The sequence below is a fragment of the Mobula birostris genome, chromosome 23 (genome assembly GCF_030028105.1).
Source record: "Mobula birostris isolate sMobBir1 chromosome 23, sMobBir1.hap1, whole genome shotgun sequence".
Classification (NCBI taxonomy): Eukaryota; Metazoa; Chordata; class Chondrichthyes; order Myliobatiformes; family Myliobatidae; genus Mobula; species Mobula birostris.
In genome coordinates, this window is record NC_092392.1 from 47,131,391 (window position 1) to 47,155,189 (window position 23,799).

A 23,799-nucleotide genomic window follows, 5' to 3' on the forward strand; every position below is an offset into this window, starting at 1 on the left:
TTGTTTGGTGACAATAAAGTAAAGTATAAGTAAGGTATTACTTAAGGTATTGGAAAATGTGCAGGAGCTTAAAAAATGAGCTCAGGTTGACTGCAAGACAATCTACAAGTATGAAAACACTTGCAATGTATTAAATCTTTTTTAAATGGATTCCTCATAGAGATCTATTAACTTATAATTTGTTTAATTTATTATTTCCTGTTGAAAAGCAAACTGAAGGCAAGAGTTTTCTACTGCACTGCTTACCAGCTTTTTATTTCATCTCCATTAAAGAGAAGGGATAAATTATTTGCAGACTGATAAGTTTAGTGCTAAAACTTCTTTTTGGACGTGTGACTCAATATTATTTCTCCTCTTCTTCAGCTTGCAGGTATTGCAGTCCTGGCAGTTGGATTATGGCTTCGTTTTGATCAGTCAACAAAGCACATATTTGAGTTTGAAAACCAGTCTTCTACTTTCTACACAGGTAAGATGGAAAAGCTTGGGGCTGTGAGGTTAGGAGTAGAGTTCATCCACATTCACAAGACACTGCTGGTTATCAAGAGCAACAGGTGGACACCACAGGTGTGTGGTTAGATAGTGACAGATCTGCACTTGTCATGCACCAAGTTGCAGCATGCTTCAGCCACACAGGGAAAACGGCGTCTCTGCCAGTGCATAGAGCGTGGTCCATTGTTCAGTGCGGATAGTTGTCTGGGACATTTTTTGTTCTGATTGCAAGACCCTGCTACATAGTGAGTCCAATTCACTGGTTCTTTGGTGAGACTGGCAGTGGGGGAAGCTGCATGGTCTTGGCTGTGGCGTGGACCAGGGCCTCATTCATGTCTTGAGGTCGCTCTTTGGTGCTGCTGTCCATGCACACTCAGTTGAAGACAAGCTGGACACATGTCAGTTACATCCAGAGGTCTGCGCACAGGTTGTTACCCAGGATGTTAACCTAGGCCCCGCATCTCAGTGCTGAGTGACCGTACCATTCACCATCCCAACACCATCCCTCACCGGCAGCCGTTCCACACTGAGCTGCCAGTGAACCACTGTGGCCAGAGAGCCAGCAAAATGCAGGTGGTCGCACCAGGTGCCCAGTGCCACTGCCTGCAGTCCAAACAATATTCCTTAAGGCAGGATATGTACCTGTGAGTATTTGATCTGGAGCATCAGGACAATAACTAGGAGGGATAAGAATGAGATCTTAGACACAAAGAAGTTTGGGGAGAAAAAAAAGCAATTTAAATCTAGTAAATATAACAAAGTTGCTTAAAGTGGCCATGTGCAAGAGAAGAAAAGTGGATGGGTTATGTGAGGAATTGGTGTAGGATGGTAGGAAGGACGTGTATCTGATGGTAATATAGTATCTCATAGAACGATACTCTTGCAGCAAGGCCGACTAGCAACATTCCTGATACTGAATTATCCATGGCCGTGGTGCCTCCTGGTGCTGTTGGAGATATCTCCAAAGTGGACCCATTGTCTTTTATCTCCCAACAATTTCTTTTGATTCCACCCCTTGTCAATTAACTCTGCAAACTCCCAATTTATTGTTGCTGCTGAAACTTTGAGCTCAATGAAGAACCAAATGGGTAGATAACACAGAGGACATATTGTTGCTTATCACATGCAGCTGTCCTGGTACTGGCCTGCACAGCCTTGTCCAGCCAGCTTTGGCAGAGAGCAGCAGTATATATACAAGGTTGTCTTAACCCCTGTCTTGCCATGTCACCAGTGTTACTTTAAACGAAATCCCCGCACCAAAGGCAGCTCAATTAAACCCATACTTCCCTATTTACCTGCCCCCATTCCAGTCACCAGGTAGAAGGTTAGCGTTCTTCAGTACTCTGTGGCAATTCCGTTGGTACATCTTCAAATGTTCATACATATTTTTAAACAGGTTAAGATCACAAGACTTAGGAGCAAAATTAAACCATTTGGCCTATTGCCGTCTGTTCCACTATTCAATCATGGATGATTTATTTTCCCTCTCCATCCCATTCTCCTGCCTCTCCCTGTAACCGTTGACACCTTATTAATCAAGAGCTTATCAATCTTTGCTTTAAATATATCCTATGGCTTTGCCTTCCAAGCCCCCTGTGGAAATAAATTCCAGAGATTCATCACCCTCTGACTAAAGAAGTTCAACCTTATCTAGGTTTTAAAAAGGAAGTCCTTGTATTCTGAGTTTATGCCCTATGGTCCTAGACTCTTCCACTAATGGAAACTTCCTCCCCATGTCATGAATAAAGCGATGAGCTTAGAGCATGGATCAGCACTTGGAGCTATGATGTTGTGGCCATTACAGAGACTTGGATGGTGCAGGGGCAGGAATGGCTACTTCAGGTGCCAAGCTTTAGACAGGGAGAGAGGCAAAAGTGTTGGGGGTGTGGCACTGTTAATCAGAGATAGTGTCACGGCTGCAGAGAATGAGGAAGTCATGGAGGGGTTGTCTACAGAGTCTCTGGGTGGAAGTTAGGAATAGGAAGGGGTCAAAATGGGTGTTTTTTATAGGCCGCACAATAGTAACAGGGATATCGAGGAACAGATAGGGAGACAGATTCTGAAAGGAGTAATAATAACAGGGTTGTTGTGGTGGGAGATTTTAATTTCCCAAATATTGATTGGCATCTCCCTAGAGTGAGGGGTTTAGACGGGGTGGAGTTTGTTAGGTGTGTTCAGGAAGGTTTCTTGACACAATATGTAGATAAGCCTACAAGAGGAGAGGCTGTACTTGATCTGGTATTGGGAAATGAACCTGGTCAGGTGTCAGGTCTGTCAGTGGGAGAGCATTTTGAGATAGTGATCACAATTCAATCTCCTTTACAATAGCATTGGAGAGGGATAGGAACAGACAAGTTAGGAAAGCGTTTAATTGGAGTAAGGGGGAATATGAGGCTATCAAGCAGGAACTTGGAAGCATAAATTGGAAACAGATGTTCTCGGGGAAACGTACGGAAGAAATGTGGCAAATGTTCAGGGGATATTTGCGTGGGGTTTTGAGTAGGTACGTTCCAGTGATTCATGGAAAGGACGATAGGGTACAAGATCTGTGGTGTACAAAGACTGTTGTAAATCTAGTCAAGAAGAAAAGGAGAGCTTACAAAAGGTTCAAAAAACTAGGTGATGATAGGAATCTAGAAGATTATAAAGCTAGCAGGAAGTAGCTTAAGAATGAAATTAGGAGAGCCAGAAGGGGCTATGAGAAAGCCTTGGTGGACAGAATTAAGGAAAATCCCAAGGCATTCTACAAGTATGTGAAGAGCAAGAGGATAAGACATGAGAGAATAGGACCAATCAAATGTGACAGTGGAAGAGTGTGTATGGAACTGGAGGAAATAGCAGAGGTACTTAATGAATACTTTGCTTCAGTATTCACTACAGAAGAGGATCTTGGTGATTGTAGGGATGATTTGCAATGGACTGAAAAGCTTGAGAATGTAGATATTAAGAAAGAGGATGTGCTGGAGCTTTTGGAAAGCATCAAGTTGGATAAGTCACCGGGACTGGACGGGATGTACCCCAGGCTACTGTGGGAAGCGAGGGAGGAGATTGCTGAGCTTCTGACAATGATCTTTGCATCATCGATGGAGATGGGAGAGGTTCCGGAGGATTGGAGAGGTGTGGATGTTCTTCTCTAATTCAGGAAAAGGAGTAGGGATAGCCCAGGAAGTTATAGGCCAGTGAGTCTTTCTTCAGTGGTTGGTAAGTTGATGGAGAATATCCTGAGAGGCAGGAGTTATGAACATTTGGAGAGGCATAATGTGATGAGGAATAGTCAGCATGGCTTTGTCAAAGGCAGGTCGTGCCTTACGGCCCTGATTGAATTTTTTGAGGATGTGACTAAACACATTGAAGGTAGAGCCATAGATGTAGTGTACATGGATTTCAGCAAGGCATTGGATAAGGTGCCCCGTGCAAGGCTTATTGAGAAAGTAAGGAGGCATGGGCTGCAAGGGGACATTGCTTTGTGGATCCAGAACTGGCTTGCCCACAGAAGGCAAAGAGTGGATATAGACGGGTCTTATTCTGCGTGGAGGCTGGTGACCAGTGGTGTGCCTCAGGGATCTGTTCTGGGACTCCTACTCTTCGTGATTTTTATAAATGACCTGGATGACGAAGTGGAGGGATGGGTTAGTAAATTTGCTGATGATACAAAGGTTGAGGGTGTTGTGTTTAGTGTGGAGGGCTGTCAGAGGTTACAACGGGATATTGATAGGATGCAAAACTGGGTTGTGAGGTAGCAGATGGAGTTCAACTCAGATAAGTGTGAGGTGGTTCCTTTTGGTATGTCAAATATGATGTCATAATATAGTATTAATGGTAAGACTCTTGGCAGTGTAGAAAATCAGAGGGATCTTGGGGTCCGAGTCCATAAGACAGTCAAAGCTGCAATGCAGATTGACTGTGTGGTTAAGAAGGCATGCGGTGCATTGGCCTTCATCAATCGTGGGATTGAGTTTAGGAGCCGAGAGGTAATGTTGCAGCTATATAGGACCCTGGTCAGACCCCACTTGGAGTACTGTGCTCAATTCTCATTGCCTCACTACAGGAAGGACGTGGAAACCATAGAAAGGGTGCAGAGGAGATTTACAAGGATGTTACCTGGATTGGGGAGCATGCCTTATGAGGACAGGTTGAGCGAACTCAGCCTTTTCTCCTTAGAGCGACGGAGGATGAGAGGTGACCTGATAGAGGTGTACAAGGTGGTGGGAGTCATTGATCGTGTGGGTAGTCAGAGGCTTTTCCCCAGGGCTGAAATAGCTAGCACTCGAGGGCATAGTGTTAAGGTGCTTGGAAGTAGGTACAGAAGAGATGTTGGGTAAGTTTTTTTTTCACATAGAGTGGTGAGTGCGTGGAATGGGCTGCCGGCAGTGGTGGTGGAGGCGAAAACGAAAGGGTCTTTTAAGAGATTCCGGGGTGGCTACATGGAGCTTAGAAAAATAGAGGGCTATGGGTAAAGCCTAGGTAGTTCTAAGGTAGGAACGTGTTCAGCACAACTAGTGGGCCGAAGTGCCAGTATTGTGCTGTAGGTTTTCTATGTTTCTATGTCCACTCTATCTTGGCTTATCAATATTCACTAGTTTTCAATGAAATGTCCCCCCACCCCCATCCCATTCTTCTAAATTCCAGTAAGTACAGGGCCAGAGCCATCAAATGCTCCTTATCCCTTACCCTTTTCATTCCTGGGATCATGTTTGTGAACCTACTCTGGACCTTCTCCAATGCTGGCATCTCCTTTCCTAAAGAAGGGGCCTAAAACTGCTCATTATATTCCAAAAGATGTCTGGCCAATACTACTTAAAGCTTCAGCATTGCATCCTTGCTTTTAAATTCTAGCCTTCCTGAAATAATGCTAACATTGCATTTGCCTTCCTTACTACTAAATCAGCTTCTAAGTTATCTTTAGGGAATACCGCAGTAAGGCTCATTTGCACCTCTGATTTCTGAATTTGCTCCTCATTTAGAAAATTGTCTTTAGTTCTCCTGTCAAAGTGCATGATCATACACTTTTCTACATTATATTCTATCTGCCACTTCTTAGCCATTCTCCTAATCTGAGGACTACGTGCTCTCACCTATCTTTGTATCATCCATACTTGGCTGCAAAGCCTCAAATCCTTCACCCAGATCATGATCATACAATGTGGACCCAACACCAAACACCACTAGTCACCAGCAGCCAATCAGAAAAAGTCCCTTTTTATTCCCTTTCTTTGCCTCCGATATTCAGCTAATCTTATGCCTATGCTGATATTCTTTTTCTCTATGAACAGGAAGCAAAACTAGTTTTTCCGCGGTATTTTGGTGCACGTGACTATAATGCACCAATATCTCTCATACACTAAAAGATAAACTCTTACTCTCTCAATCTACTTCACTGTATCCTTGCGCCTTACTTTCCTATTTGCCCTGATAGTCCTCTGTAAGTAAAACATTATATTCTGCATTCTTTAACTTCCTAAATGTAATTATGTGTGGCATGATCTGCCTGCTCTTTATAGTGACGTTGATAAAACCAATAGCTCACGCATTAGACATTGCACAAACTTCCTCAGCTCAAAAAGCAGGCTAACACCAACGTTTGAAGTATACACAATCATGCACATCCCTACATTGTGTTCCATCTGCCCATTGCCCTAAGCACTATCCATTGCTAGCAACCACCATCTTCAGAGCTTTTTTGAACTGGTAACTAAAGCCACGTAGCACCTGCAATTTGAGTTTGACTTGTTTAAAAACCTTTTACTTAAATTGACCAGGCCGCCTACTGGAAAGTTCAGCCACTTGTTTTTGACTTTTTATTAACACTTGTATGTGAAAGTCTAGGTGTACATGCTTGAATTTCAGCTGAATTCTATATAGTCGGTCAACACACATCAAAGTTGCTGGTGAACGCAGCAGGCCAGGCAGCATCCCTAGGAAGAGGTACAGTTGACGTTTCGGGCCGAGACCCTTCGTCAGGACTAACTGAAAGAAGAGCTAGTAAGAGATTTGCAAGTTAGTCTTCTTTCAGTTAGTCCTGACGAAGGGTCTTGGCCCGAAACGTCGACTGTACCCCTGTTCCTAGAGGTGCTGCCTGGCCTGCTGCATTCACCAGCAACTTTGATGTGTGTTGCTTGAATTTCCAGCATCTGCAGAATTCCTCTTGTTTGCGTCCATATAATCAGTGTTTAGACAAAGCTACTAATTAACAGTTCCAGTGAGATGAGTTTGAAAGCGGTAACTGCAACTTTGCATTTTTGTATGAATCACTTATTATATCTAAGTGTCTGGGTGTAGTTTTCCATCAAATAACAAGACGTAGAAAGCAAGCAATTTAATCAACTAATCTGTAGCTGGAAATTAATCTGATCTCAGTCTTTTCAACAAAAAACATTTAAAATTACGGCATCAGAAACCAAACAACGTGCTACTTGCAGAATGTACATCTGTGTTCGAAACACAAATTACTATTGTCAACTGCTGTAAATGATTAAAATTTTCCACAAAGCCATCCTTCATGTGCATTACCATTTCCTGTTCCTTGTAAAAGGCAGCTCTGTTTGACGTCTCATTGCAGTTAACGAAAACAACAAGCCCTCAAGGTGTCATCAAGAGTAAGTCCCACCGTACAAAGAAAAAGAACTGCAATTTCAGCCGTGCACAAAACTTTTGAAATAAAAACCACTGCTTTGGTGTATTTAAAAGGATGTAGCTGGTAATTTTTGTACGCCACACTCGGGGTGCTGGAGCACTCAGAGCATGCTTTTGGTGAACTGTTGTTTTCTGTCCATTTTCTTCTTGACAGAATGCCTGACGCACTCAAAATTTCAATATGTTTGTTTGCAATCCTAGTTGCTCCACTGAAGTAATTCGTCTCTACTCCACCACTTACATGACCTTGTCATTCTTCCCACCACAATGAATCAGATTGTACATCCTTTAATTTGTCTGCCTCCCCTACTCATTTCCCCACTCTGCACACTCCAATATTGATTTGGCCAACCTGCAACCTTCCATATACCCAAATCCAATTTTACAGCAGAGCGGCTGCCCCAAATCAATTAGAGGGGTTTACTGTGCATATTTTCTTCTTGCCCGAAAACAAAATATTTGATCACTAATACTCCTTGTCACTCCCAAAATTTTGTTTCAGTTAGTTCAGCCAAGATTATAGCCACCCTGACAGAATCATTTGCGCATGATCAAAGAACTGTCAATTCTGTTACTTGCATGATTCCCTCAAACATCCTCTGGGTTACCTCAAGCAATCATAATTGTCATAATGTTACTGTAATCACTATCTCAGTACAGTAACACTATGACCACTTTGCTCTACAATGGACGTTTTTGTTTAATTGTGAAGTACAGACTGTTTACAGTGGGCTAGAAGCTGTCCTTGAACCTGGTGGTAGGTGCTCTCAAGTTCTTGTATCTTCTGCCCAATTGGAGAAGAGAGAGTGATGGGGATGGGAGGGGTCCTTGACTTTTGTTAGCAGCCTTCCAATGGGAAGTGTAGATAATCAACAGAGGGGAGTTTAGTCTGGGCTGTATTCACATCTCTGTAATTACTCATCTTAGCCAAGCAATTCCTATCCCAAGCTGTGATGCATCAAAAAAGATTGGTAAAGTCATGGTGGAAATGTTAAATTTCCTTCGCCTTCTCTGGTGAGCCTTTTCAGCTATAGCATCCATGTAGCTGGAACAGGACAAACTGATGGTGGTACTTACTCCTTGGACTTTGACATTCTCAAGCACCTCAACACCAGTGGTACAGGTGGGTGTGTACTCCTGAAGTTAATGACTATCTCCTTTGTTTTGCTGATAGTGAGTGAAAGATTGTTGTCATGTCACTGTGCCAGTAGGCTGTCTTCTGGTGTCAAAGGTAACTGTACAGGGGGGGGTGTTGCCTTTCTTTACTGATAGAAATCTGTTGGTCAAATAATCAAGGATTCCAATACCGAGCCCTAGGTGTAGGAATCTTGGCCTGAAATGTTTACTGTTCATTTCCCACCATAAAAGCTGCCTAACTTGCTAAATGCCTTCAGCCCCGTGTGTGTTGTGTTGCTCCAGATTTCCAACATCTGCAGCCTCTTGCAGATTCTGGGTGTTTGGAGATCTGGTTATTTGAGATTGTTGTTGGAGGCAGAACATCAGACAATAACAGGGTTCTAATGTACACCTAATGACAATAACACTTGGAAGTAGTGCTACTGTGACTCAACTGCTTCCTCCTCTTAGACCATAAGACATAGGAGCAGATTTAGGCCATTTGGCCCATCAAGTCTGCTCTACTATTCAATCACGTCTGATCCTTTTTTATTCTCTCCTCCTCAACCGCACTCTCCGGCCTTTGATGCCATGTCCAATCAAGAACCTGTCAATCTCTGCCTTGAATACACCCAGTGACCTGGCCTCCACGGCTGAATGTGGCAACAAATTTCACAAATTCCCTCTGGCTAAAGAAATTTTGTTGCATCTCTGTTTTGAATAGATGCCCCTCCATCCTGAGGCTGTGCCCTCTTGTCCTAGACTCTCCCACCATGGGAAGCATCCTTTCCACATGTACTCTGTCTAGGCCTTTCTACATTCGAAAGGTTTCAATGAGATTCCCCCCCCCCCCAATCCTTCTAAATTCCAGCAAGTACAGACCCAGAGCCATCAAATGTTCCTCATGTGATAACCCTTTCATTCCTGGAATCATCCTTGTGAACCTCCTCTGGACCCCCTCCAATGCCAGCAGATCTCTTCTAAGATGAGAAGCCCAAAACAATACGCAATACTCAAGGTGAGGCTGCACCGGTGCCTTATAAAGCCTCAACATCACATCCTTGCTCTTGTAATCTAGACCTCTTGAACTGAATGCTAACATTGCATTTGCCTTCTTCACCACCAACTCTACCTGTAAGTTAAGCTTTAGAGTGTTCTGCACAAGGACTCCCAAGTCCCTCTGCATCTCAGGTTTTTGGGTTTTCCCCCTGTTTAGAAAATAATCTGTACATTTATTTCTACTACCAAAGTGCATGACCATGCAATTTCCAACATTATAATTCATTTGCCACTTTCTTGCCCATTCTCCTAACTTGTCTGAGTCCTTCTACATCCTACCTATTTACTCAACACTACCTGCCCCTCCACCAATCTTTGTATCATCTGCAAACTTGGCAACAAAGCCATCTATTTCATCATCTAAATCAGGGGTCCCCAACCTTTTTTGCACCGCGGACCGGTTTAATATTGACAATGTTTTTGTTGGGGGGGGGGTGACTGGGGGGTGTTCAAGTAGGGTTAAACTCACCTCAACATGTCTTTTACAGTTAGGGTTGCCAACTTTCTCACTTCCAAATAAGGGACAAAAGTAGTAGTCAAATCCTGGGACACTTTACCCCAGGAAAGACTACCATGACCATGAAGCCTTGCCGCGGGCACCTGTGTGCACATGCGTGACGTGCTCATGTGATGTGTGCATGCACGTACGTGCCGATTTCTCCCCCCCCCCCCCCGAAATCGGTTTTGCCTTCATCTTCCTGACTATACTGTACATACATTATTTCTACTTTATATAGGCTGTGTATTTATCATATCATTCCTGATTTTACTTTATGTTAGTGTTATTTATTTTCCGTTTTATGTGTTATTTGGTATGGTTTGTTAGGTTATTTTTTAGGTCTGGGAATGCTCAAAAATTTTTCCCATATAAATGAATGGTAATTGCTTCTTCGCTTCACGCCATTTCAGCACAAAAGGTTTCACAGGAACGCTCTACCTTAGCGGGGGAAATAGGGGACAATCCAATTCAGCCCAATATATGGGATGTCCCTGCAAATACAATACAGTTGGCAACCCTGTGTTCAAGTTCAACAGTACGTGACAGGGAATGAGGAAAGGTACAGCTGACTCGTATTGTTTCCTCACGGCCCAGTAGCACATGCTTTGCAGCCCGGTACCGGTCTGCGGCCCAGTGGTTGGGGACTGCTGATCTACATCATTTATATACGGCATAAAAAGAAGTGGTCCCAACACCGACCTCTGCGGAACACCGCTACTCACTGGCAGCCAACCAGAAAAGGATCCTTTTATTCCCACTCACTGTCTACTTCCAATCAGCCAGTGCTCTGACCATGTTAGTAACTCTCCTGCAATACTAAGATAGGTGGTGTGTGGATGATGAGGTAGGTTTTCAAAACATGCAGAGAGATTTAGGACAGTTAGAAAAGTGGGCTGAAAGATGGCAGATGGAGTTTAATGCTGAAAAATGTGAGGTGCTACATTTTGGTAGAACTAATCAAAATAGGGCATACATGGTAAATGGTAGGGCATTAAAGAATTCTTTAGAACAGAGGGATCTAGGAATAATGGTGCATAGTTCCCTGAAGATGGAATCTCATGTGGATAGGGTGGTGAAGAAAGCTTTTGGTTTGCTAGCCTTTATTAATCAGAGCGTCGAGTATAGGAGTTGGGATGTAATGTTGAAATTGTGTAAGACATTGGTAAGGCCAAATCTGGAGCGTTGTGTACAGTTCAGGTCACCGAATTATAGGAAAGATGTCAATAAAATTGAGAGAGTACAGAGGAGGTTTACTAAAATGTTCCTTTGGAGCGTAGAAGGTTGAGGGGAGACTTGATAGAGATGTTTAAGGTTATGAGGGGGATTGATAGAGTTGACGTGGTTAGACTTTTTCCATTGAGGGTGGGGAAGATTCAAACAAGAGGGCATGGGTTGAGAATTAGAGGACAAAAGTTTAGGTGTAACATGAGGGGGAACTTCTTTACGCAGAGAGTGGTAGCTGTGTGGAATGAGCTTCCAGCAGAAGTGGTTGAGGCAGGTTCTATGTTGTCATTTAAAGTTAAATTGGATAGATATATGGACAGGAAAGGTATGGAGGGTTATGGGCTGAGTGCAGGTCGGTGGGAATAGGATAGGGTAAGAGTTGGGCAAGGACTAGAAGGGCTGAGATGACCTGTTTCCGTGCTGTAATTGTTATATGGTTATAATACCATGGGCTCTTGACTTGTTAAGCAGCCTCATATGTGGCACCTCATCAAAGGCCTTCTGAAAATACAAGTATACAAAATCCACTGCATCCCCTTTTATCTATCCTACTTGCAATCTCCTCTTCTTCTTGTAGGTGTCTATATTTTGATTGGAGCTGGTGCGTTGATGATGATTGTTGGGTTCCTAGGATGCTGTGGAGCAATTCAAGAATCCACCTGCATGCTTGGATGTGTGAGTAGAACATTTACACTTTACATTTCTACCTCCGTCCTATGAGCAAAGACATTCTTGTAGGAGTTGTTTTACAGATGCATATGCAAGTTAAATGCTAGAAATTAAAGTTACATCAATGCTTTCTCTTTTTACTTTTTTAATTTGTGTGTCAAAATCAGAGCTTGAAGTTCTGTTTGTCCAGTACCTATTGCATAGGCATTCCACTTGCATACATGAGAGTGACAAGACCAAGGCTTAGAAATGTTGAAATATGCTTCCTGCTAAAGATCAAAATCTTTATCTGCTAACCATATTGCTATTTGTTGAAACGTGATCAAAGTTGAGAGACATAGCTGGTAGCTATGAAGTAGACTTTTATTTAACCAAAACGAGCAGCAGGCCTTATATTGCGATGCTTCCAGAGGAAGAGACCTGCTTGACTCAACAGTTCATGACGTTTTATATGCTAAAGATCAAAGGGCAAATCTATATTTACAATTTATCCACAATGCTTCTTTGGACTACATATTATTTTCACACCACCTTCTTCGTACCCACATTCCAGACACCCAAAATGAACATCAATCACCTTTCTGTTGTTCACAGCTCTGGGAACCTATTGTCTGGAGCTGCGTTTTAAATTTAATCTGCAGCCCATGCTCAGGTCTAAAGATTGGTTTCTGCAGTTAATATTTTGCTATAATCTCTCCCAAATCCAGAATATGCCCTAACACTAATAAACTTTCCACTGCATTTTGCCGAGTTGATGAGAGTGCGTGAATCTAATGAGAATGAATCAATAATATTGGCAACTGCTGTCTTCTTTAGAGTTGCTCTGGGAGTCAGACTGACATCAACAGCTCTCTGGGTACCGTTGGTTTTCTGGTTCAGTTATTGAATGACCAAATCTAGCAAGTTATGTGTAATTCAAGTATTGCTGCCAAGATAATTCTTTAGATGGCTGTTAAAACAGCTGAAAAGCTTGAGCATGTACATATTAAGGAAGAGGATGTGCTGGAGCTTTTGGAATGCATCAAGTTGGATAAGTCACCGAGACCGGACGAGATGTACCCCAGGCTACTGTGGGAGGCGAGGGAGGAGATTGATGAGCCTCTGGCGATGATCTTTGCATCATCAATGGGGATGGGAGAGGTTCTAGAGGATTGGAGGGTTGCAGACGTTGTTCCCTTATTCAAGAAAAGGAGTAGAGATAGCCCAGGAAATTATAGACCAGTGAGTCTTACTTCAGTGGTTGGTAAGTTGATGGAGAAGATCCTGAGAGGCAGGATTTATGAAGATTTGGAGGGGCATAATATGAGTAGGAATAGTCAGTGTGGCTTTGTGAAAGGCAGGTCATGCCTTATGAGCCTGATTGAATTTTTCGAGGATGTGACTAAACACATTGATGAAGGAAGAGCTGTAGATGTAATGTATATGGATTTTAGCAGGGTATTTGATAAGGTACTCCGTGCAAGGCTTATTGAGAAAGTAAGGAGGTATGGGATCCAAGGGGACATTGCTTTGTGGATCCAGAACTGGCTTGCCCACAGAAAGCAAAGAGTGGTCGTAGACTGGTCATATTCTGCAAGGAGGTTGGTGACCGGGGGTGCCTCAGGGACCCCTACTCTTCGTGATTTTTATAAATGACCTGGATGAGGAAGTTCAGGGATTGGTTAGTAAGTTTGCTGATGAGACAAAGGTTGGGGGTGTTGTGGATAGTGTGGAGGGCTGTCAGAGGTCACAGCAGGACATTGATAGGATGCAAAACTGGGCTGAGAAGTGGCAGATGGAGTTCAACCCAAGTAAGTATGAGGTGGTTCATTTTGGTAGGTCAAATATGATGGCAGAATTACAGTATTAATGGTAAGACCCTGGCAGTGTGGAGGATCAGAGGGATCTCGGGGTCCGAGTCCATAGGACCCTCAAAGATTCTGCGCAGGTTGACTCTGTAGTTAAGAAGGCATACGGTGCATTGGCCTTTATCAGCCGTGGGATTGAGTTTAGGAGCCGAGAGGTAATGTTGCAGCTATATAGGACCCTGGTCAGACCCCACTTGGAGTACTGTGCTCATTTCTGATCGCCTCACTACAGGAAGAATGTGGAAACCATAGAAAGGACGCAGAGGAGATTTGCAGGGATGTTGCCTGGATTGGGGAGCATGCCTTAAGAGAATAGGTTGAGTGAACTCGGCCTTTTCTCTTTGGAGCTACAGAGGATGAGCGGTGACCTGATAGAGGTGTATAAGATGAGAGACATTGATTGTGTGGATAGTCAGAGGCTTTTTCCCAGGGCTGAAATGGCTAGTTTTAAGGTGCTTGGAAGTAGGTGTTGTTGCGTGGATAAAATCACCGGAGAGAGTTACTGGTAGACACAGAACAGTTTCTTTATTCAACAAAATAAGGTACAGCAGGCATCATACGGAAACGCTTTTAGTGGAAAGGTCTGCTGGCCCAGCATGGGGCTCTATCTATTTGATAAACACAAAGGATAATTCCATATTTATGAAGTATAGACAATGCTTTCTTTTGAAGCTACATACAAACTTCACATCTTCTGATTCCCATCCATCCCACTGGCGCCAGCAGCATCTGGACTGGGACCCACAGCTTTTAGGAAAAGCATTGTTCCAAATTAGATCCACAATACATTATCAAGGAACTGAAGACTGGTAGCCAAAGCCATTTGCTAAATGTAAATGACCTAAACCCAAAAATCACTCTAACAGTAGGTATAGAGGAGATGTCAGGGGTAAGTTTTTTTTTGACGCAGAGAGTGGTGAGTGCGTGGAATGGCCTGCCAGTGATGGTGGTGGAGGTGAATATGATAGGCTCTTCTCAGAGACTCCTGGATAGGTACATGGAGCTTAGAAAAGTAGAGGGCTATGGGTAATCCTAGGCAATTTCACAGGTAAGGACATGTTCAGTACAGCTTTGTGGGCCGAAGGGCCTGTATTGTGCTGTATGTTTTCTGTGTTTCTAGGTGCATTTAGTCTGTCACTTGTGAACAGTTCATGGTGATCTGGCCTAAGAATAAAATAGGCCCAATGTGGTTTCATCAATAGAAAGTATATGTTCTGAAGTTTGAGAAGTAGCTCATGGGAATTGCAATGAGCTATTTCTGAGAGGGCTGAGATGGGTTGTCTTTCACTCCTAACTACGAGCTTGAGGTGTTGGAGCAGGAAGCTGCTGTTTTACAAGTATCTTTCCTTCTCGCACCTAAGCTCCAAAGTAGCCAGTCTGACTAATCCTGGAATGTGGTTCCTATGTGCTTATCTTAGACCAAAAAAAAGTCTCTGCAGTGTGAGAAACTCCTTAATGTGATAAACTGATAAACATTCATTAAGAAATCTTTCATTGTTTTGCACCTAACTCCCAATGAGTAACATCTGGGATGATGAGTGAGGGCAGGGCGAAGGTGGGGTTGAGTAGCCACAGTATATTTTTATTAATAAGTATTTTAATACAGTTGATCTTGATAAATCTTGATTTTCAATTAGCAGTCTGATAACATTTTATTGTAGTTAAATTTCTCACCAGCTTTATTTTAGGAGATACAAGCCAAAGAAAAAATTGGTGAATGTATTCTTTAATTTTAGTGTTGTATGGTTTCATATTAGCAACATGAAAATATGGGATATTCATTAGGTGATTCGAGGTGACGCATTTGTGAATTGAAGTAGGGTGAGGGAATGTCCTTTAAAGAGCTAGTCCATTATGGTCATGACAGGGTCTGACTCGATTGGTACCTGCAGTGGTTTGCCTTTAAAGCTTTGCTTTAAATGTATTCATCGTTGGAATTAATGACTTTTTTCAATTAAACTGATTTTTGAATTAATATAGTTCATAGTTTACAATCTTCTATTTCAGTTCTTCATGTTCCTTCTGGTCATATTTGCAGTCGAAATTGCAGCTGGAATATGGGGCTTTTTGAATAAAGATAAGGTAGGTACTAAAGAATTGAGCTTTAACATTTCTTGGCCATCTATTTTCCTTGGCACTTCCAGGTTAAATGTTTTCTGCTTCCTCTACCTTACCACAACAATGCAGCTTGTTCCTGTTTTGGGCATGTGCTAATGTTTGGTTCCTACACCCAAACAATCTGATGTGCCTCCAGCTGAAATTAATGAGACTGGAAAGGTATGTGAGTAGTATGTATGCAGTGCCAATCAAAGTCCTCCTCATTTGGGGTTTGTGTAGACAGTAGACTATTAGTCTGAACTGAATTTGGAGCCAGGTGTCAGTAATCATTGGAGAACTTCAAATCCTTTGGTGATTCTTCATCTATCTTCTTGTTGGTCTTTGGATCCAATGAGAAAATCCATTACGTTACATTACATTGAAAACAAAAATGTTCTTTTTATAAATTTTCTGTTTGCTCAGGATATTTGATTTCCCTGATTCTCCTCTCCACATACTTAATGGTCCTGGCTCCAGCTCTCCGTATTTAATGTCACCGCTGTGGCCACAACATCCCAACTCCCTCCACCATTATTGAGAGTGTCTACATGCCAGATGGCATATGTGTGTGTGCCCACTTGTGTGAGAACATTAACGCCTGTGAAGCACAGCCTCATTTTCCTGGTCACACCAGCTGTGGGTCAGCACCTTGCTCGAGTTGCAAAGTTATTCTACATTACAAGATATCATGGACAGGCAATTTTCACTCCATGATATGAAGTTCAGGATGTGTAATGCCAGGATCAACATGAGCAGTTCCTCCAGTGGTGAATCTGGACCGCATTCTGGTACATTACCTCAGAATCTCAAATGCATTGCTATCCCCCAATTGAGTGGGGCAGTCTGGAGAGGAGGTGGCCGGTTGAAAGTAGATACAACACTTCAAAGGGTAAACCAGAAGAAAAGTGCCATTTTTAATCTGCTGTAGAGAAGGTGCAAGCATTTTGACCTTACCGTCACGAAAAACAGAACCAACATGGGCTGAAGTGGCTACAGTCCAAGTCTGAAAGCTTCTGTGGAATCAAGAAGGACTTGCTGTGACCTGAAATGGAGTGTAAGTAAGGGGTAGGAGGGAAAAAGATTGTTCCTCAACCAAAAGGGGAGCAAACTAATCCTGAGCAAATACAGCACCAAACACAACTGTCTATGGTCATGATCAGGAGGAAGGGCTAAGAGTGATTAGCATGTTTTTCTTTTGACAGCATACTCTGTGCAGAGTCTCTGCATAAGGAGTTCTCTGTTTCATCAGAATAACAAAACATGAATTCATGGCAAGATCACTGATCAAAATGCTGGCTCTTGCGTTTTAATAGAGTTGATCTTGATTTTCCATGAGCAGTCTGATAACATTTTATTGTAATTAAATTTCTCACCAGCACTATTTTATACAAGCCAGGGGAAGAAAAAAACATCATCCATGTATTGGAGGAATAAGATATACCAGGGAATCTTAAGATGTCTTAAACATGGTCATGTTCAAACAAGCAATGGGTCTAACTGTGGGTTGTACCATGAGTTCCTCTGATCAGCCTCCTCATAGTCTGGGCTGTTCCCCTAATTACAGTGTGGATTATGTTCTTCACAGTAGACATAATCAAAGGAAGAAATGGGGTGCTTTACCATCCATGATATATGGCATCCATCAATCTCTCAAACTTTTGACTTCCAGAATCCGGCAGAATTGTGAAATATTTGACACAAAATTCATGATAAACTGAGCAGCTGTAATCCCTGCACTCCCACCTTCTCCTACAAGTGGGCGGCCCACAGCAGAGAGTGGGTTAATGCCCTGGGAAGTTGATATCAATAGAATTAGTACATGATATTGTGCCACCTTTTTAACCTGCTCAATCTAAGCCTTCCCTCTCCCATTAACTTCCATTTTTTTCTTTCATCCATTTGGCTATCTAAAAGTCTCCTAATTGTCCCTTACCACCTCCTCTAGCAGGATGTTTGCCAGATCTACCAACCTACCACTCTGTTTAAAGAAAAAAAAATCCCCCCTATATGTCCCTCCAATCATAAAATTATGCCCCCTCATATTAGCCATTTTCACCCTGAGAAAAAGGTGCTTACTGTCCACTCTATCCATGCCTCTCATAATCTTATACACCTCTTTCAAGCTACCTCACACCCTCTGCGCAAAATTGAAAATTCCAAGCTCACTCAAACTATTGCACATCCTGAACTTCATATCATGGAGTGAAAATTGCCTGTCCATGATTTATTGTAATGTAGAATAACTTTGCAACCAGAGCAAGGTGCTGACCCAACAGCTGATGTGACCAGGAAGATGAGTCTGTGCTTTATGGGCATTAATGTTCTCACATAAGTGGGCACACACACACATAAGACATTCTCTCTAGTTTGGGTAGCATCCTTGTAAGTATCCTCTGAACCCTCTCTAATGCTTCCACATCCCTCCTGTAATGAAATAGATGACCAGGACTGAACACAGTACTCCATGTGGTCTAACCAGAGTTTTATAGAGCTGCAATATTACCTCATGATTCTTGAACGCAATCCCTCAAGTAATGAATGCTGACACATCATATACCATATTAACCCCCCCACCCCCACCCCATCAAGTTGCGCAGTAACTTTAAGGAATATATGGACATGGATCGCTGTTCCTCCACACTGCAAAGAACCATGCCTTAACATTGTAGTCTATCTTCAAGTTCTACCTTCCAAAGTGCATCACTTCACACTTTTCTAGATTTACCTCCATCTGCCACTTCTCAGCCCAGCTCTGTATCCTACCAATGTCCCTTTGTGTCTCATCCAAATCGCAAAGAGCAGGAGTCCCAGAACAGATTGCTGTGGAACACCACTGGTCATCACTCTCTGTTCTGTGGGCAAGTTTGAATCTATGCAGCTAAGCTTTCCTGGATTCCATACCTCCTGGCATTCTGTATGAGCCTGTTGTGCGGAACCTTGTCATACACCTTCCTAAAATCCATGTGTACTACATCCACTGCTCAGCCTTCATCAGTTGTTCTGTCACTTCCTCAAATAACGCAGTCAAGCTTGTGAGGTACGACCTGCCCCTCACAAAGCCATTGACTACCCCTAATTAGACTATGCTTCTCCGAATGCTTATAAATCTCTTAAGAATCCTGTCTAGTAGTTTACCCACCACTTGCGTAAGAGTCACTGGTTTAAAATTCTCAGAATTATTCCTACTACCTTTCTTGAAGAAAGGAATAACATTCGTCATCCTCCAATCTTCTGATGCTACTCTTGTGGCCAGTGCTGACACAAAGGTCATCACAAAGGCACTGCAATTTCTTCCCTAGCTTCCTGTTCTCAAGCTTCTTCCTGGCTACCTTATACCTTGTACCTTAAGATTTATAATTGCAGCAAATTCACAGGAAGGATAAGTGAACCAACATCAGTATCCTCTCCCAGGCCTCTAGCCAGTAACATGCTATGAGCTGTGTTGGGTAGGCTATGTCATTTGTATTTTTGATACCAGCTTCCACCATAGACACTTCTGTTCTGAGCTCTGTTGGAATGACATTACCTGGTAGACGAAGGAAAAGATTTAAAGATGGGCTCATGTTTCCCAGGAAATGCAGCATCTCCACTAATTCCCAGAAACTTTAGCCCATGGCTGCCTGAAGTGAAGAAAGAACATTTGGGATGAGTTTAAAAAGTTTGGGTCCATGCATTAGGGGCACTCAAATGCTTAGTGTAAGTTGCAGGAGGAGCAGACCAGCATGCAGACTGCCAGTTAACTATTCTGTCTGGCACTTCCTGCTGTATTTGCTCTGTTGGTGTCTTCAGCCACTTTGGAACTGGAGCGGAAACAAATCATCCTCTAATTTGATAGCCTACCTAAAGGAGATTAAAACTTGCATCAGCATTACTGCTTTAAGATTTGCCTGAAGCAAGTAATAATTTGAGGGAAAATTGTTTTTTTTTTTGGCCTCCTCCCTCCCCTTTCCCCCTCTCGATTGATCCTTTTCTCAAGAATCTTAAATTCTGATTGCCAGTGACAGTGGTTTATTTTGAATTCCTTGTCAAAATCCTGCTTGGGTTTGAATGCATTGCCTTTGCATTGCAGCTTGGAAAGCCATTCCAATTCCTGCAAGGTTTCAAAATCCCTGATCATAGGAACTAAAAACATTAGTCCACAGCACAGAAACTGGTGAGTTAGCCCACTGGGTCTATGTCCAACATCAAACACCCAAATACACAAGTCCCATTTAATTCTCTTCACGTTCCCGTCAACTCCAGCATCTCTACCAGCACACCAGTGGCGAATTAACCTACCAAATCGCACACCTTGGGGATGTGGGTGCAAACTGGAGCACAAATATGAAGCAGCATATCATAGAGAGCATGTAGGCTCTATGTGGACACAAAGTCGGGATTGAGTCCAACTTGCAGAAAGCCCAGCAGCAAAATGACAGGTGCTGGTGCCTTTTGCCACCCGTCTTTTGGTTCTGGCAGAACACAAATGCATCTCTGTCCCTAAGGAAACCTTTGCTTCATTTTCTGCCAGTTGTGCTCTATCCTTAGTGTAGCAGTACATTTACTATCAGCAAATGTGTAACTCAGTAATAATGCTTTTCAATCATGAACAGACTTCATGTAATGTGTTTAGACATTGAAAGTGGCCTATTTTGATCTTTGTTCCCATAGCAGTGAATCTACTCATAACATCTGAATTGCGAGATCTGTTTTGCTTAAATCTGTTCCAGTAAATAAATAATAATTTCTCACTGTATCCACAGGTTACGAAGGAAGTGCAGAGTGTGTACAATTCTCTGTATACTGAATACTTACTTAATAAAGAGGAAAGCAAGAAAGCAGCTCTAATTGCAATTCAGAAGGGAGTAAGTTATTAATTTCCTCCAATCCTTTTGTAATATAAATGTAGCTACCAGTTCAATTGAGAAAGTTGCTTAAAATATTTGTTGTGTGATAGTATCATAATTATCGGTGTTATCTACCCTTGAATGGACATTGTACAAGTTTAATGCCCATCATTGAAGCTCCACCCAGACGTGAGCTGCCTTTTGAGATGAAGTCTTTTGAGCTCTGAATTCAACTTTCCCTGTGTGTGAAATTAACTTGGCACCAATTGTAGACCAGTGTGTGAATTCCTTGCCTCCGCATTGGGCCAATTGAGACAGCAAGCTCATGACTGTGCTGCCATTGATTTGGTTAGTAAAGCTAGATTTTCTCTGCAACGTTAGAGACCTGAGTCTGTATAGTTGAGCCCACACTTCACAAATTTCAAAATGTAAATATTGGTACTATAGACGACATTTTAAACATTCAATGCTTCTCTATTTTCCCCAACAACACAAAGAATGTAAATTCAAAGTTTCAAGGTACATTTATTATCAAAACCTCACCTTTAGGTCAGTTCTATGTCTCCCGGAACTCAGTCTCAGCTTTTCCTTTTAGTATGGCTCGCTCCCTCTGCGTTGATTCTGCAACGCACTATCCCTTGAACTCTTGTCACCCTCACTTATTTCTCCATTGTTTGCGGTGATAATTTATCACAATTTACTTCAAATAAGATGTTTTTAGTCGAATTTCTTGCTTTTTGAACTACCAGTGAGCTGTCACATGGCTTTCTTGGCATTCTGGCCATAATTGTTGAGTAATATGACAGTTAAACCAAATGAGGCCATCTAAAGAAAGTGTGCAGATGTTATTGGCGCCAAGTCATTGAGCCTACAACCTAGCAATAAGGTTCACTGGTGACCTTTCAATGTGAGAACGCAGTAGTTGAAAGTCGAATGCAAGTCCTTTGCTGTAGCATTATTTTTCAACGTGAAACTAAAATGCTATTTAATTGTTTGCATGCAACTGGAAGTATTTTTAACTTGTATTAATTTTCAGGACTGAAGTTGTTTTTTTTATGATGAACCAATGTTTAACAAAATTCTTTTATTTCAGCTGGACTGCTGTGGAGAGGGAGGCGCTTTGGAACCACTTATCCGAGGAACTTGCCCCGAGAAATCACTTTTGGAAGAGTTTCGAAGACAGGTATTGTTCCCCTTTTTGATTTAGTCTAGCACCTGGCATTTTTCTGGCCATTGGTTTCTTCAGATGCCCCTCCAACAAGCCAAAACTATTGCAGACTCTTAGTCTTGCTGGATTGGACCACAAGAGTATTTAACACTTCTGCGCCATCCCTCTTCATATAACCTCACTGAGCTTTGCCCCTACTTCATCTCATCTACCGAAAACCTCAGCCATGCTTTTATTACATCCTGGACTCTTAGCAACCTCATTAAACTTCAGATTATTCATATTTCTGCCATGTCCTCCTTGCATTACACTGGCCTGCAATTGCTACTATTCAAACAATGCACTGATTTTAAAATCCTCATCTTAGTTTCAAATCTCTGTGTCCATCCCTATCTTTAACCACATCCACTCCCGTAACCCACCCAAGAATTCTGTGCTTGTCAAATTCTAGCCTTTTGATCTTCTGATCTCATTCTTCAGTTGAGAGCTAAGATATTAGCCCGGAATTTCATTTCTGAATCATGCTTTTCCTGTTATCATAGTTAAAACCTTCAGTGTTACCTAAGTTTTTGCTCAAATGTTTAGTGAGACTGAGTAACAACTTCCTTATTTAAACTTTTAATTATAATACCATTTGAGCATTGCACTGTCGTTACTGTGTTTTTCACTTTGATCCCATAGTGGTGCTGCCTCATCACATGTATTCATGTATGAATTACAATTGAACTTGAGTTTGAATTATGCAATATATTTTTTTTTTACTTTTGCAGTCATGTCCACAGGCAATTGAGGAAATATTCAATGGAAAGCTTTACATCATTGGGGCAGTTGGGATTGGTATTGGAATTGTAATGGTAAGTAAGGCTCTGAAATTGGGAGATTAAAAATGTCAATTTTAATTTATGAATTGAAATTGTAACTTGTTTTCTTTCCCCAGATCTTTGGCATGATTTTCAGCATGGTGTTGTGCTGCGCCATCCGTAATAACAGGGAGATGATTTAGGGAATGTGTCAAGTGATGCCTTTCAGCAAAGGAATGGATTTTTCAACCTCACTTGCTTCTATTTGTTAACGGCTTGACTTTAATAAACATTTTTTTCACCTATTCAGTCGAAAATCTCTGTATAACCTAATCTTAAATAAAACTTCCATCTATTTAACAAGTTCACATTTTGTTTAATGTTTTGTATAAGTTGGATGAAAAGAACAACAAACTCTAATCTGAAGTTTTCTTTAAGTTTTTCAATAATTTTAAATGTATCTGTTATATTGACTTAAATTGAAAATTCTAGGAGAGGAGACTTTACGTTCTGAATTTAAAGTGCCAATATAGTTACATAGCTGTTATGATTGTCAGTCCATGTTTGAAACAGTAATATGTTATGTTCAATGTTGGCCTTACCAGAATTTAATAAAACCTTTTAAAATATTTTGTGGAACTTAAGGAAAGAGATGCAACATGTAGATAGCAAAATGTACTTGTTCCTTTGAGGAAAATAAAGTTTAAATTTGAACTTCCAGAAAATGTGTGTATCATTTTGAAGCTTGAATGGCAGATAGGAACATTATTAAAATCAGTTAGCCTATAATTACTTTTGTCCTTTTGTTCAGTTACTTGGAGACTTAATACACCTTGAGCTCCAAAGATCAAAAAAAATCTAGAGCATTGATTAATGCAATCAACCTCTGACAGCATAGGAAATATTTTATGCCTCAATATTTGATTTTTTAAGTCTATATAGAGAGACTTCATCTGACCTTTATCTGTCTATTTTTAAATATTAGTAAAATCATCAGTTGTTTCTGAGCAAATATATATGTTCCTTTTTACTGAGCCTGACTGACACCAAACTGTTACAAATTGTGAATTGTAAGAGCTTGGTGTCTTTTATTCTAATCACATAAGCTTGCTTGCTTCTGCATCATTTCTATTAGCATTTTATAATCCTTCCAGTCATGTTCACAAGAACATTTTGATATCGGTTTCAAATTTGTAGGAAAAGCAAAAGCATGACTGAGAAACTCAAAGATGATTACTGTAGATATTCAGAATAATGTCTGAAACGGGGGGGAGGGGGGAACTCAGCAAAGTGCAGAGCTTAGCCAAATAAATGAGCTGTTTGGAAGGATTTTGAAAGTGAATGGAAATGAAAGAAGCTAAGAGGGAGATGT

The 23,799-nt window shown here is 41.7% G+C and overlaps 1 protein-coding gene across 1 annotated transcript in view; it reads left to right on the forward strand.

Moving 5' to 3' along the window:
* The window catches only part of cd9a (CD9 molecule a), a 59,312-nt gene extending 36,160 nt beyond the window's left edge, over positions 1-23,152 (forward strand). The window contains exons 2-8 of the mRNA XM_072241084.1: positions 364-466; positions 11,598-11,695; positions 15,544-15,618; positions 20,376-20,477; positions 21,553-21,642; positions 22,398-22,481; positions 22,565-23,152. Of these exons, the coding sequence (XP_072097185.1) occupies positions 364-466; positions 11,598-11,695; positions 15,544-15,618; positions 20,376-20,477; positions 21,553-21,642; positions 22,398-22,481; positions 22,565-22,630 (618 nt within the window). The 3' untranslated portion in view covers positions 22,631-23,152. The remainder of the gene's footprint in view (positions 1-363; positions 467-11,597; positions 11,696-15,543; positions 15,619-20,375; positions 20,478-21,552; positions 21,643-22,397; positions 22,482-22,564) is intronic.
* Positions 23,153-23,799: the final 647 nt, after the last annotated feature.